Source organism: Syngnathus floridae, chromosome 2 (genome assembly GCF_059516105.1).
Source record: "Syngnathus floridae isolate MCC-2025c chromosome 2, RoL_Sflo_1.0, whole genome shotgun sequence".
Classification (NCBI taxonomy): Eukaryota; Metazoa; Chordata; class Actinopteri; order Syngnathiformes; family Syngnathidae; genus Syngnathus; species Syngnathus floridae.
In genome coordinates, this window is record NC_142414.1 from 25,175,001 (window position 1) to 25,189,918 (window position 14,918).

The window sequence follows — 14,918 nt, forward strand, 5'->3', positions numbered from 1 at the left end:
TGCTGTATTTTTCAAGCTAGCACTTAATGAAACCACATGGGTCCAAGCCATACCCTGATCAGGCTTAGGTCTCGACGACAGGACAGAAGGAACACTGTACTTTTCTTTGGCTACACGAGGACTGCTGCATCATCTCATTTTTCTGAAGATACAAGTCTCTTGTTTGATAAATGTCTTCATTTATTTACCTTTATAAGATGTAAAGATGTGGGTCGTTTCTATGTCGTGATTTATGTCAAGTCATGGACTACTGTAGTAAGAATGCGCTGTGTAAAGGCTTTGAAGGCATTGAAGCATTCCAATTTTCCCACTTCAGAAATTATTCTGGCAGATGGTCGTCAAGATATTGGAACGCGGTTGCTGTCCCCCTCCTCCGCTCACTGTTACAGGAGACAAAAAATAGATATTGTTTCTTATTGACTGTACAGTATTTTAAAGATGGAAAATATGGTGCATTTGTCCGAAGGAAGAAAAAAAAATAATGGAAAAATATGGGTTTAAATGGATGGTGCTTGTTCGTTTGGATCTGAGTTGTATATCGCCTATGTTATGTTTATTGAAAACTGACAACAACAAAAAAAATATGATATTGTGCATGACGTGTTTAGCGGTCATAATTATGTCCATTCGTGAATTGTGTATCAAATCAAAAAAAGATTAAAAAAAAAAACAAAAAAACAAATCCGTAGATGCACTTATTGTAAATGTGGTTAGGTTTAGTAGGTTTGACTTCAAGTTCTTGACTGCCTTACACGTTGGGTAGGGCAAGTGGCTCTTAAAGAAATAAAAGAAGACTTGTGGGAGAAGACACAACAGGAAAAAAAACAATAAAGGATTGTAGAATAATATTGAACAATTCTGAAATTGCAATTCTTTTGATGCTTGTGATTATTGAAGATGTACTTTAGAAAAATTTCATTGAAAAGACATGACTGATGTTAATTCTGTAGAATAGCAATGTATACCAAATGTAATCTTTCCAATGTAATGAAGAATTTATACATGAAATTGATATGCAATAAAACCGGTGTGCTTTTTAAATGGAATTTTCACCTCTTCATATTTTTTCCAGGTAGGGAACAAGAAGAGTGTTGTTTCAAGCATTTTGCTGTTTTTTGCTCCCCACCATATCTTGGACCATCTTTAGTATTAGGATACAAACAACTAGCATATGCATAACATTGTTGAAAAAAACAATCGGTATTTTTTTTCATGCCTCCAAAGGGGATCTTGAGGCATCAACTTTGACACAGCTAAGACTTTGCTGACAGACTCATTACCCCCATGATGACACCATATTCATTTGTATCATCAACATTAAGTTAAGCATATTGACTTGCTTATAAGAATCATGTGACTATTACAAATAGGAACATTAAGACACAACCCGAGAATGCAATTTTAGAGAAATTGCACCACAGTTAGCAAATGCAGGGTGAAAAAAATGTGAAACATTACATAGGAAATGATGTTAAAAGCTATTGAGCAATAGGGAATCATGTGGAATGATGAGTAATGGTAATGATACTTAATGTTATGGAAAGATGTGAAATAAAATTAAATGTGGAATCTGAACAGTTTAAGTTTAAAAGTGGAATAGTTTGATTCTGTTAAAATGTGAAAAGTAGAGCTGAAAGTAAGCAAAATCTGAAGAATAGGTTTTCATTTGGGAGTTGTGACGAAAAAGTTTGCATGAGCTCACCACATTAAAGTTAGAGTGGTTTGAATCAGTCCAAAAAACTGGAATGTTGCTTATAAATTTACATTAAATAAAAACTTAATATATAACACCCTATTGGGTTAGTGTTATATGTAGGATGGTTCCAAACTAGGGTTAGGGGGTTAAGGTTAAGGGGTTGGTTGGGGTTTGGGTCAGGGTTGGAATTTCGGGTTAAGGGTTAGGAGGTTACGGGTTAGGGGTTAACAAACCAGAAATTACTCCAATATTAATGGTTTCATAAAAAGATAATGGTACCTTTTTCCTTGCAGATTGACCAGATGAGGCCGTGCGGCGCAGTTAATTGGCGACTGTCCCTTTAAGAAGACGCTCAGAGGCGGAAGTGAAGCAAGCACTTCCACAATCAAAACATTACTGGTGCGCAATGGGCGAGTGTGCTTCCACCAAATAACATTTTGCTTTTCCGTCGAGGAATTTCCCTTCCGCCATGCTTCAGCTGAACGACACGGTGGAGCCCGAGAGTCCGGGAGCCGCGGTTCTCCACCCGGCCGAGGCCGAGGAAGGAGTGGAGGTCGCTTTCACGCCGCCGGAGGCCGGGCGGAGCCTGGGACACGGAGCCACTGCAGCCTGCTGCGGGCCACTGCAAACGTTGACGCCTTTTCACGTGCACAACCCCACCATGCAAGCCAAAGTCAAGGACTATTTTGTGTTCCGGGTACGACGTCCATTTCCTACGCTTCCATTCGTCATGTAAAGAGAGTGTTATATGATGATGGAATGATTGACTGACAATGGCAGTCCGAAGTAAGAGTACAGTACAAATATGTGGTGAGGTGTGGTGGTGGTGATGATGATGATGATGATGATGATGATGATGATGATGATGATGATGATTGTGAGGAAGCTGACTCATCATCTGTTTCATGCTGATGCTAGCCAGGTACCATCGAGCAGGCGGTCAGCGACATCCGGACTGTGGCGCTTCCCTCTGAGGATGGAGAAGTGCTGAGCGTCTGGCTTCTGGCTCAGTAAGTCTCATTCTTATCTTGAACCATTCGCTCATCTTAAGTAGCTCTGAAACTCTTTCATGTGTTATTTCTACTGGAAGCTGGTGTCAAACATTTCCAACTCAAATACTATAATAATATATAATTTTCACAGACGTCTGGGAGAAAGAAATGTTTTGACGAGAGAGCCGAGTTTTGATTCTGGCTTTTGAGGTCTGCACAATCAATGTTCTCAAAAATGCGTTAACTGGCTTGAATGAGTAAGGAGCGCAAGTGTGTTGCTGCTATCGAGTAGTGAGTTATCATGTCAAAGTAAGATGCCAATCATCTGTGCAGGATTGACCACTGGAATAATGAGAAGGAGAGACTTGTCCTCATTACGGACAGGTAAGACAAAAAGCGATGTACTTTCATGTCATCTTTCAAATAAAAGATCCGCCTTTTTATTTTTACACACAGTTAGCTAATACAAATATGTGCCAACGCTGCAACTTGCTTCATGTTTTGCTCTTGATATAAGCTGCATCAAAGAGGTTCTTTTGTTTTTTGGTCATCTGAGAAACTCAATGGTTATTGTTTGTTAGTTGTATGTGCATTAACTGTGTTTCATACCAGTGGGCCAGAAATGCACAACAGCTTGCTCATCAACATTTTTTGGCATAAGATTAATTTAGTTGTTTTAGTTCACACTTAATGAGTGGGCAGTTACACTGTTTAAAGAGTCTATTTTCTATATTATGTTCCCTTTAACCAAAAGTTGGTTTTCCTTCGCATGTGCAGGTCCTTGCTGGTGTGCAAGTACGACTTCATCAATTTGCTGTGTCAGCAGGTCATCAGAATCTCGCTCAACGCCGTCGACACCATCTCAGTGGGCGAGTTTGAGTTCCCGCCTAAATCCCTGAACAAGTATGCATGTCTCATTTGACCCTTAATCAAACTTTATGATTACCAGCATTACGATTCTAATTGATTTGCCTCCATTGCCACTTACAGTAATTGTTAGGTAATTTCGCTTTGAATCTTTGTATTACAATTTCTATTAAGTTTAAGAGACGTTTGAAACAAATTGTACAAATTGTTATGGAGAAATGCAGAGAAATGTCAAGACACAAGGTGCCAAAGACAGGCTTGGCTCAGTCTGCTGTAACACTTGATAAAAGCATGGAAATAAATCAACAACAAAATCAGAAAAACAGTGCAAGGAACTCATAGCAACAGTGTTTTTGCCTGGGGGAAAAAGGGCCCATCTATTTGAAGGAAGCATCATGTGTCTGAAGTAGACCCGGTAACTGGGGCACGACGGCTAGTACAAAGGTTAACATTTCAGGAGGCTAATAGCATAATTGTCATAAAAGTAATTTTTAACATCCTGTCACAAATCTATAAGAATACTAATGTGCTCAATAAAAGTAGTTTATTATTTTTATATCTCATGTGTAGATTGTGAAGCAACTGGAATCTTCTGAATGCCTTCCAGAATGACGTGGGCAATAACAGTAACAAGATGTTACTATGACCCCCTCAGTATTTACAGGGCATTGTTTTTACAGGAGAGATGGTGTTGGGGTTCGTGTCCAGTGGGACAAGCGTCCCCGGGCCTCCTTCTTAAACCGCTGGAACCCGTGGTCAACAGATATGCCCTATGCCACCTTCACAGAGCACCCCATGTCCCACGCAGATGAGAAGGTGGCCTCCCTCTGCCAGGTAATCCCTTCAGACTAGGTTTAATTGGACACGCTTTTTTTTTTCTTTTTCAAAACTTTGGGCTGGTAGTCTAGACTCGTTAGAACCACGTAGCTCTGTCCTGGTTGATAATAAAAGTCGTAGTCTACTTCTTTTTGTTAGCGATTCACAGCGAATGACAGGGTTTACTGTAAAGATCTTTTTTTTCATTGTGTATTTATTTCTGCTCGTCTGTACAGCTGGACAACTTTCAGACCCAGCTTGTACAGGCGGTGAAGAGAGCCCATAAGGAGAACCCTATCCCTGGTCGGGCCAACGGAGTCCTGATCCTGGAGAGACCCCTCCTCATTGAGACCTACCTGGGCATTATGTCCTTTATCAACAATGAGGCTAAGTTGGGCTATTCAATGACCCGTGGCAAGATTGGTTTTTAAAGACAGTTTCTCCAAACGGGGCGGCACCCTTGTTTGTGTTGTGTGCGCAGCTCGGAGATCGTACAAAATGAGCCTTCGCAGGTTGTTTGTAGCAGACAAATAGTCGGCCAGTTGAAGACTTGCATGAACTGTCTCCTCATTTGGTTTTAGCGCCCCAGTCCTTTCAAGAGCTACCATACTAGCATGGGCCCTTTGACTGTATTGGGTATGTGACAAAAAGTTGATGAGAAATACGACGGTGTTTGCTTCTGCCTTTTTCTTATATTCCGTTTTTGTCCTAAACTGGGTGTGTTGCAATCTTTTCCTACTTATTTGAGCATTAACTGTTAAAAGTGGCGTTCAGTGCCAAAGATGTAATGGCTGTGTGCCTGCAGTCATCATGAGACTCCTGTGCGGATTCTTGGAAAGGAAACTATTGTATATTTAGTCACATGATTAAGTGGAATAAGCCTTGCTAATAGGGGAATTGATCATGATGTGCTCTGTCTTTCTTAACGATTCAACTTGTTTACTGTGGAAAATGAGAGAATATTCTTCACAATGAAAACAAATCGTAGGTGACCTTAATAAATGATCTTATGTGACCTTTATCTCTTTTTTGGCAAATTTGCCTATAAATGGGGGCTACAAGAGTATTGTGAGAGCAGTGTTAGAGCAAACAGACTGTTTTGTTTTTATCATACTCCATCTTGTCCAGGGACATGGCCAAATAGAAGTTGTGCACTATTCAAATGTGATTGCACATATGATATACGCATATCGCTTTCAAATCTCTGTAGCTCAAGAATGGGAGGCATTTCAAAATGGACAAGAAATTGAAGCAAACAAAGTAGTCTCCTGCGACTGTATGAAGATTATAGCCATCAGAGGGCCAGCACATTTTTTGTCCATATATGGCAATTTTGTCTGTTAGGTAAGTGTCTTCCCCCAGTAGTGCTAATGAAAAATTGCAGCCCCTCCATCATTCAAGTTGTCCATCTCTGCAGTACATAGTCTTTAACATCTCCATGCTTAAAATACAAAATTGTAATATGAAAAGTACTTTGCCGAATGCACAGAAAGCCTTTTTTTTTTTTGTCCAAAGAACCCATTATGTCGTAAGCTCTCCATCAGGTCCTGTGATTCCACATAACTTGTACCTAATAGGGTGTGTATGTTCGTGTTTTCTAAGGCCCCTTTACAGTATTATGCCAGAGAAGCCAGCTTTCCAGCCACCTCTTGTTTTAAAATTAACTGCAATGAAACACCATTGAAATTATCTGTCAATTTTTATTCAAAATAATGTCATGACAAAGTACAAATGTTCAGAAAGTGAAAGCTTTGTCTGAGCCATCTACCCTCACAGTGTTCAGAACTATAATATATTTACATGTATATAAAACTGTGTTTTGTTTTTATTTATCCAAAAGAGGAATGTCAAGTTTTCCAAAACATTCAGTATAACAAACTTCAAGTAAATTGCACTTGTGGAGCAGAGTGCTGAGTTCTTCCCCATCAGTTCATTGGACTAGATTTCATGTTAGCACACGCTGGAACTGAATTTCAATTCTGTGCCTGCTTGCATCACTTGTTCTCATTGTCAGTGTTGATGTAGCACAAACACAGCTGGTCCTTCCCAAGCAGGATGAGATGATCCCCATGGCAGTGCCACATCAACGAGTGGACCTGGAAACCACCTGGCAGGACACAGACACCAAAGTAAGTTCTAGGAAATATATTTACTTGACAGTGACACTGGGATTCTTTGTACTTTATAATCACCAATCATTTTACCGGGAACTTGAACAGAAACGCATCCTGTTGGGGTCCATAGATAAATGTTTGTGTTGCCGGTGCATATCGCCAGCCGCAGGCGTCTTGGGTCCCACTGGAAGCAGCGCACAGCCGACATCTGCTCAAGCACAGCCTCAAGGCTCATCTTCTGCATGTTCCACACCCAGATAACACTGGCCATGTTATCTGCGGTCAAGAGTGCACATGTTGAAAGCTGGGTTGCAGAATGCTTAGCCCTGGTAATCAAATACATAAGGGGAACGTGATGGCTGACCATTTTTGGTGGCTAAGTAGCGACTGTCTGAGCTGAAGGCCAAAGTAGAGACACCAATCTTGGGGTTTGGTCTGTCTGGGTCTGGTCTGACCACAGGCATTTGAACTGGAGATGGGGGAATCTCATCTGGAGGGGACATAAAGAAAGTTGATGATTACAGAAGAATGGGTTTCACCTGACCACAGAGTTGCTGTAGCCAAATGGGTAAAATACAACATATTTAATTGGTTGTTGTTCTATAACAGGCAAATACTGACATACATTTGCTTTGATTGCCAAAGAGAGTCGAGTCCATTGTTAGGTTGTGTAGAGAGAGTTCTTCATTGCCAGCGGCTGACCTTTTCTCCACCTCCTTATACACAACCTGGCAACAGAACAAGTAGCTTTGGTTATAATTAAGCTCTTTGGCCTAATGCTATGACAGCAATGACGGAAAATACTTGCAACTTTAGTGGTGGTGATGACTGCTGGGTGTTCAAACTGTGCAATCTTCTTCCATGTGATGTGGTTAAGAATGCGTACCTGCAATGTGTTTACAGTCACTATCAATACTATTTGGACATTTGGTAGAAATAAACATGAAGACACTTCTATACAAGGTGTGACTTTCTAAATGTGTGTTCATACTTTTTCGTCATAGCTGCCAATGGCCAGGAACTGACTGCTGGGGCTCCAGGCCACACTCTTGACACCCAACGACCACTCGTAGGCGCTGTAGGTGAACAGCAAGCGGCCATCCAGAGAATACAGCAACACTTTGTACTGCCGAGAGAACATACTCATGAGGCGTTGTGCTCACAACAGGATTGGAGAGGTGAGTTTGACATTTACAAATCCTTCCCTTCTGAGAATTAGACCATTTACAAAAACAAAGTGGGGAAATAAAGACATACAGTACAGTGTAAAAAAACAAGGTAGTATAGAGAACGCCCATATATTTGTAAGAAAAGTGCTTTGCCACCATCTAGTGTCATCTATAGGCAATTACAAACCTTTAAGCAGGCATCACTGGACGTTATGCACGATAATGCATTTAGTATTTTGGATGGAAAAGTCAGCAAGAATGACAATTGCAGCTGTCAATACATTACAAGTTAGCCTACTGAGATGCCATTTGGCTAAGAAATAATTCAGGGTTCTGTAATAGTTTTTATTAGTTCACGCTGGTAGTGTTTAAGACTGAAATGGCATCACAAGTTTGTACTTTTCAAAAACCAGGCGATAACCAATACTGCAATATGCCGTTATGTTTAGCGTCAATTCAGTTTTGAGTTTTAACATCTTGTCACTATGCTTTTACATGATGATCGGAAGTTAACACGCCACCTTACACCCAACGCGGGAGTGTTGCGTGCATAGTCCATTACTCACAGACTTTTTCTTGGTCCCTTTCTCCCATAAATAGTGGCGTTCACGTTTTACATGAAAGCCCATGTCAATAATAATATCAAATTAAAATTTCAGGCTATGAGAAAAATCCTAAATCCTTTGCTCCATTTTTAAAATTATTCCCCGAGACTGTCACATTATTAGCATGAGCCTGGCAATAGAGCAAGCACGCCCCGACCCTGAGGACCTTACCTCCAGACAACTGTCCCAAACAGCCAGAACGCAGCCATTGGGAGACCACTCTAACCCCACAAGGTCCTGCGTCTCAGTCTCAAAATGCTGTAAAAGAATCATAACAATATTTACACTTGAACCAACCAAGGTGGCAAAAAAAAGAACGAGAAAGGTGCTAACTTCCAATACTAACCAAACTAGAATGTAAATCCTATTTGACTCAAGGCTATCAAGTTACGGTACCGTTCGGATAAAATTTGTAAATAGTGGAAAAGCCGAAGTTACGTTTTCTACTTACCCTGAGCAAGTGCCAATCATCACACACAAACACACAAACGTAATCTTTGCAGTCACGACGTTCCGCCAAGGCCATGTAACAGCCATCTCTGCTGAAATCAATACCTGCAGGTAAAAATGAACGGTGCAAAACAATCACTCAGAGTGAAACAAAATGCTAATCCGAATAAATGTGATTTGACTTTGTGAAAAATTAAACGGTGACTTCCTATCGGGTGTTAGGACATTTAAGAGTGAAGTATCCGGGACTTATTATTTACGGCAGCTGAGGGGATGCTTAGGTCATGCAAGGGCACGAACAGAGATGGTAACGGGCCATAATTTTTACCCAGGCTGTTGACAGGCCTGTTATGAAAAGCATGTCCCATTTTCTGAGAGGGGCACAGCTGTCTGCAGGGAGAGGTAGACTTTTTATACATAGCCCGCGAGTTGCTGCAAGGTAAACAGCATGTGATTCGTGAGCATGCTGCTGATCCCGTCCTCGGGTGCTTGTGGTAATAGACACTCGTTACAACAAAAATGATTGCCATACTCACCCTTCTGACAAGCTTTGGGATTCTTGATGTAAGACACTGCTTTGGTGCACAGAGACCACACGGTGATTCTCAGCTGTCAAGGCAGAAGAAAAGTAACAAGGGTGGCTCATCACATCTAGTAAAAGTCATTTCTACATATACAAAAGGTCATTTGACGTCATTTCCAGACCTATGATGAACTTTAAAAATTCAAGTGTGCCTCATAAATGTGTTTATCACTTACAGAAATGTGAACATGAAATAAGAGCACGAAAACATCATCAACAAAAACTTCTGAGCCAAACCTTAGAAAATGTACATGGTAAAGAACATGTAAGCTTGGTGCTTGGACAGTCCGTACATAGAAACGAGTCATTCATTTAGCATTTGGGAATGTTTGCAGCTTTCATCACAGTGTTTAAATGGACATTTGAACTGAGCCAGCGTCTGTCACCGATGCGGCCTAAAATGTCCACCCTGTTTGTTGAAGACATCTAGCTGTGCAGGTCTTCCAATAACACCCCAGTGCACACATCCTTAACATCCCATCATGACATCCAATACCAATATTGCTCAAAACAAAAACACATTTGACTCCTCCACATACAACATAAGAGATGTACATGTAAAAGCAATTACCTCAAATCGAAAAGAATTATATGTAACTGTCAACAATTAGGATGTATGGCAACATCCCAATATAGCTACAGTGCGATAACTCATGTGCAGAAAGAATCATTTAAGATGACTGCAAACTAAAGCAAACTTAATAGCAGCGGCATGAAATTAAGCATGAAAGCGATTTGCGCCTGGGCAAGTGATTGAGAACAGGCAAGTGTATTTGCTGCAATATATTCTCATCTGTCAGCAGAGGATTAGAGCGTAAGCATTCCACATAGAAAGCAGTCTCAAACCGATATAGCCCATTTCTCTTGTTACAGCCTCATGATTCTATCAAGGAACTGGAGCCTCTTCCAGCCAACATACACAAGGTATGCGTGAGCTCTTGTCATCGTGCTCATGTCAGCACTTTAGCCCAGCGGCATTGGTGACAGGTTAGATGCTTGCGTGGCTCCGGCCGTACTAAGAACGCTGATCTGACCACGCCAATCTAAAAGCAATAACATGAGTTGAGTGAGCTTAATGATGTCAAAGGGTGCAGTGGAGCAACACGTAGCGGGTGAAGGTGGACCCGTGGGGATGGCTGATGATCATTTTATAAGAGATTAATAAATGTTCAGAATGCAGGCGTTTTCAAGGTAGGTACAATCAGATCTCTGAAAGCTGGTATTGCTTTGCCTCTTCCAACAAAGTTTTGGGCTTGGTTGAACTGGGCGGCTTTAAGCGATCTCACCTCAGAGGCAGTTACGAGCTAACACTCAAGATACACTCAAAAAGCAACTCGTAAGATACAGTTGTTGTGTGGCAGTCTTAAGAAACACAAGTTTTATTTTCGATGGGATTCAAATTAAACCATAAGGCATTTCAGGATAGCATATTTTGAAAAAATGCAGTCATGCAGAAAGTCCCAGTTCAGTCTTTTAGTCGGTCATATTTTACCAAAAGAATTGCCGATATACGTGCAATAATGAAACGACACTTGACTAAAACACACGCATGGCTAAGCAGCTTTACCGTCACATAGTCAGACAGACAAATGTATACAGAGGCACGATTCACACCACAAGCAGCTGTCCCTAAACAAGTTATTATAGCAGGCTGTTTATGAGTGGCGCTGAAACTCAAGCCTGACACAAACACCAGTCTGGCACAGCCTTAATGAAACTTTGTTCAGGGGTGAAGGTAAGTTCAGTCGGCCCGTTGTCAAGACAGTATATTCAGTACGACTTTGGCTCCGTTAAATTCATTTCCAACTTGAGCGACAAAATGATGCTCTGTAAATAGTCAATCAAGTCTGGGACTTGAGTAAACAAACATTGGTGCAGATGGTGAGAAATATTGTGATGGAATACTGTCTTTCTATTTGGGAAAGTACGGTATCCATCAGACCTTAGTATAGAATTTTCAGAGGAACATTCCTATCTACACTGTATGCAATGCTTACAAAGCAAAATCTTACCAAATGTAATGTGGCATGAGATGAGTTTCCACGTATATTATTGCTGATGGCTACAGCGGGTTTTTTTGTAATGTCCATCTTTTTATTTTACAGCTGGAAGATCCAGACAGACACAAAGCAGACCTGCGTGCCACAGACACATGCACCGCCTGTATTCGTTGGCCCTCCAGTCACAGTTGTGTATTGGCCCCATGACACCTGTCAAATGATTCCCGGAGTCAGGCTCAACTTCGTATGCCACAAAGGGCGAGGGTCGCAGCTCCAGTATACGTATGTAAGCTCTCATCACTCGCACACCATGTGCGACTATGTAGTGAACTACCAAACAGCCGTCAGGAGTTGCAGGTTGGAATGAAAATCATTTTTGACACCTTCGTTGTTGGTTAGCAAACTTAGTTGGAGCTTGACCCGATAATATTTTCAAGGCAAATTAACTGTTTCTGGAATTATTCAAAAGACCTTGGCAGTTTGACAGCAATTCCTAAAGTGTGGTACAAGTACGACTGATGGTCTGCGGGCTCACTCTAGTGGTAACTCGGAAGACACACTGGCCAAGTAGGGTAGATTGTGGCTTATTTTCACATGGGTTAGTTGTGACGTTGTAATTATCTTCTCCACTGGAGACCGAAACTAAAACCAGGAAGGCACATATCTTCCTTTATGTGATCAGGGGTCATGTCCTGTCTCAGGAGAGGATAGCACAATGGGAGCTTAGATGAGCAATAATCGACCACTTTGCACAAACAACAAGTAGAAAATGTTAACATACGTACAAGCATCTTTCGGATAAAATAAAAAAATCCTAGCAGTGATAGATATGAACTTGTTCGAGAAGAGATTCAGGTAGCTTGTCTTATATATCAGAGTGAGGATTTGAAAGCATGGTAATTTGGGGCAACATATCGGAGTCATTTTGGGGTTGCAAAGAATGAGTCAATGATAAATGACCCCCTGGCAAATCGGCTGGCTTACCTATGCCAGAATTGCCATTTGTCATACTAGTGAGGAATGTTGTATTCGTCTGACTACGGTGCTCACTCTCATGTAAAAAAGAACAGAAGTAATTTCGTCTTTTTATATTATATTTACATTATTTATTTGGTTTGTACGTCATTGTTTCCAAGAAATGTGAAAAAGTGTAAAAAAGTAAGACATCAAGCCCCGGTCTCCAGTTCAGTTGTATAACTTTAAAGTTCAAAACATTTGAATCTAATCTAAAAGAACAGTAAAGTTTTTAAACAGTTGACTGTAAACTTTAAGAAGTTCATTTTTATCATTTTTATTCAATGTTTGTGCTAGAAAAATAAATGAATACATTTTTAAGTTGGGCATAGTGCTAATATTCAAGCTGCCTAATGTTGTAGCATCTTAATAATTAATGATTTTATTTTTCATCAATCTGGTGGTACAGGGAAAGCCAAGTATTTTTTTTAGATAGCACTTGGTGTAAAACAAATTTGCGAGTCCCTGTGTCAATACCACAGCATAAAACAAATTCATGTCGAAACTGGGAAGCTTGTATTTCTTCATGAAAAACACCAACATTTACTAAGGCCCTGAGTTTATTTTCTAATCACCCTTTCTCATACTAAATACTCTTAAATGCCTTTGCTAAATCTTAAGGCACTAAAGCTCACTAATAGACCAACCCATGCAAGCAATTCTTGGTCATTCTAATTTCTTCCTCCCCGATGATACCTACCTAGAGGCAACCATAAGACAACATTCGGATTACACCAGACCTACAAGATGTAAAAAAAAAAAAAATTTCCAGAGGCAATAAGAGCAATGTGACAGGATGCTAACAGTAGCTGTGCTCTGAAATCAAGCTGAATACATGCAGCAGGTGAGGGGGGGTGTTAAGGCTCTGGTGTCTGGCTATTTTTGATCCCCCCCCCCCTTCCTAGTAGGCCAGCAACAGTGGAAATCAGACAAGCATATGCATAACACTGCATGCGCAAGAATGCATGCCCGCTGGCACGCACCAACTTGGCACTTACATGGAATTCGGTGGTGTTGAGAATGTGACGTCCATCTGGACTCCAGCGAGAAGCGACCAGTCCGATCGAGCCCTCGTCAATTTTACAGTGCCAGTCGGGCTGTTCCAACGACCACACCTGAAGAGAAAGACGGTGAGCGGGACAGCAGGATAACCATCACTAGTAATGAGACCCTTCACACACAGAGTGAATCTTCCTTAACTTCAGTTCCACAAACTACTTGAAAACATGAAAGACTGGCAATGGATCCCCCTTCAGAGGTAAGATACAAGCCATGCAATTACAACAAAATGCATAATTTCATTTCATTGTTAGAAATCAGGACCAAAACTGTCTTGGAAATACTTTACAGCTGATAGAAGCAAAATAAACACACCAGCAACAGAAATGAGACATTCGCTTTCCGGTCTAAATAGAGTTCGAATACTGGCACCAGTAACTGTTGGGAGATTCACCGGCATCTTCTCACAGCCTACCTGCACCAGTCCTCTCTTGTACATAGCACACAAGATGAACTGAGAGTCAGATGACCATTCCATGTGAGATATCTGGTCCAGGCAGGTGTAGAGGTTCAGGATCTGCAGTGTAATCACGTCCCGTACCACCAATCTGTACTGCACGCAGGTAGCCTGTAAAATTCAATTAAAAAAAACAAGACAATTAAGAGAACTGATGGTGAATGTAACACATTAAAACTTACTAAGTATTTCCCATCTGGAGAAACTTTACAAAGTTGGTTGGATTGCTTGAAGACTTCTGAGAAATTCATGTTGACGATTTCTAGAAAAGAAATTCTAGTTATGACACCAATACCAGTTTGATCCAAGCATTCTCGCCTGCCGGGGGTAATTCCAAAATTCTACACGAGATGGGGACATACGCCCAAAAACTAAGAACTAGATACGGCTTTGAAACTATACACTAAACATGAGAACCATAACACCGAAACAATCCGCGTATGGGTCTATCGTTGAAAGAGGTCAACCACATTACCTCAGTTTAAAAACTATATAATCAGCAAAACGCTACAGGTTTCTAACTGACTCGCCCCCAAAAAATAAGTTATCAATGTGAGAAACGAAACAAATTTAAACCATAACTTAATTTGATCGTTTGTTTATTTGCCCACGGTATTTGAGAAGACATTCGCAGATTAACGGTAAACAAATCAACATGTCGCTAACGGTCAGACAACTTCCACGCTAGCTAAACACGCGTCACCGAATGTAGTTTGCTAACCTGTGTTATTTTCAAAACCAGGGTCGGAACATAATCGCTGGTAGAGGAGACAGTCCGGCTTATTATGCAGTTTAGAAAAGTTAGCTTCGTCTGATAATCATTAGCACACTGAAATAATCACAAGAGCTGGTTTGTTTGTATGCGTAAGTGAAGACACAGAAGTGCTGACCAATCAGCGCATGGCTGTGTTTATTTGTGCATTATGGGAAATGTAGTTTCTGGTTCTTTTTCTTTTCTGCTTAACGATATTAGGCCTACCTGTTATGAATGCGCTAACGCATCTACCCATGTAAACTGCAAGACTTCTTTTAGGTTTGCTCGAGTGCTGCTTTTAGGTATGCAAGATACCTATGTAAAACAATTATTTGGTCTATT

The 14,918-nt window shown here is 40.8% G+C and overlaps 3 protein-coding genes and 1 long non-coding RNA gene across 4 annotated transcripts in view; 2 read left to right on the forward strand and 2 right to left on the reverse strand.

The window, feature by feature from the left end:
• Positions 1-1,046, forward strand: part of prdm16 (PR domain containing 16) — a 149,263-nt gene extending 148,217 nt beyond the window's left edge. Inside the window, exon 17 of the mRNA XM_088369962.1 lies at positions 1-1,046. This exon is cut by the window's left edge and continues 1,843 nt beyond it. The gene's annotated coding sequence lies outside the window, so the exon portion shown is untranslated.
• LOC148402750 (uncharacterized) overlaps positions 1-2,523 on the reverse strand; it is a 5,694-nt gene extending 3,171 nt beyond the window's left edge. The window contains exons 1-2 of the long non-coding RNA XR_015857315.1: positions 1,976-2,523; positions 1-380 (exon numbers count right to left, since the gene is read on the reverse strand). The exon at positions 1-380 is cut by the window's left edge and continues 1,277 nt beyond it. This is a non-coding gene — a long non-coding RNA (uncharacterized LOC148402750). The remainder of the gene's footprint in view (positions 381-1,975) is intronic.
• On the forward strand, positions 2,047-5,386 carry tprg1l (tumor protein p63 regulated 1-like). The gene is made up of 6 exons (XM_088369968.1): positions 2,047-2,393; positions 2,615-2,706; positions 3,022-3,072; positions 3,466-3,591; positions 4,236-4,389; positions 4,608-5,386. The coding sequence occupies exons 1-6, from the start codon at positions 2,166-2,168 to the stop codon at positions 4,800-4,802; spliced, it is 846 nt and encodes a 281-aa protein (XP_088226094.1). The 5' UTR covers positions 2,047-2,165; the 3' UTR covers positions 4,803-5,386.
• Positions 5,387-6,051: 665 nt separating this feature from the next.
• Positions 6,052-14,728, reverse strand: wrap73 (WD repeat containing, antisense to TP73). Its single transcript, XM_088369967.1, has 13 exons — positions 14,544-14,728; positions 14,005-14,084; positions 13,781-13,933; positions 13,305-13,421; positions 9,246-9,318; positions 8,711-8,814; positions 8,431-8,517; positions 7,477-7,611; positions 7,294-7,371; positions 7,111-7,213; positions 6,850-6,975; positions 6,576-6,761; positions 6,052-6,478 (listed from the first exon to the last, which is right to left on the reverse strand). The coding sequence occupies exons 2-13, from the start codon at positions 14,071-14,073 to the stop codon at positions 6,366-6,368; spliced, it is 1,344 nt and encodes a 447-aa protein (XP_088226093.1). The 5' UTR covers positions 14,074-14,084; positions 14,544-14,728; the 3' UTR covers positions 6,052-6,365.
• Positions 14,729-14,918: the final 190 nt, after the last annotated feature.

What these genes read in the sequence shown, in the direction of transcription:
- tprg1l (XM_088369968.1), top strand. Translation starts at nt 2,166, where the DNA reads ATGCTTCAGCTGAACGACACGGTGGAGCCCGAGAGTCCGGGAGCCGCG. An exon ending in AGGACTATTTTGTGTTCCGG is followed by an intron (nt 2,394 to 2,614) that starts GTACGACGTCCA and finishes TGCTGATGCTAG; the next exon opens with CCAGGTACCATCGAGCAGGC. An exon ending in AGCGTCTGGCTTCTGGCTCA is followed by an intron (nt 2,707 to 3,021) that starts GTAAGTCTCATT and finishes TCATCTGTGCAG; the next exon opens with GATTGACCACTGGAATAATG.
- wrap73 (XM_088369967.1), bottom strand. Translation starts at nt 14,073, where the DNA reads ATGAATTTCTCAGAAGTCTTCAAGCAATCCAACCAACTTTGTAAAGTT. An exon ending in TCAACACCACCGAATTCCAT is followed by an intron (nt 9,319 to 13,304) that starts GTAAGTGCCAAG and finishes CTGCCTTGACAG; the next exon opens with CTGAGAATCACCGTGTGGTC. An exon ending in TCCCAAAGCTTGTCAGAAGG is followed by an intron (nt 8,815 to 9,245) that starts GTGAGTATGGCA and finishes TTTTACCTGCAG; the next exon opens with GTATTGATTTCAGCAGAGAT.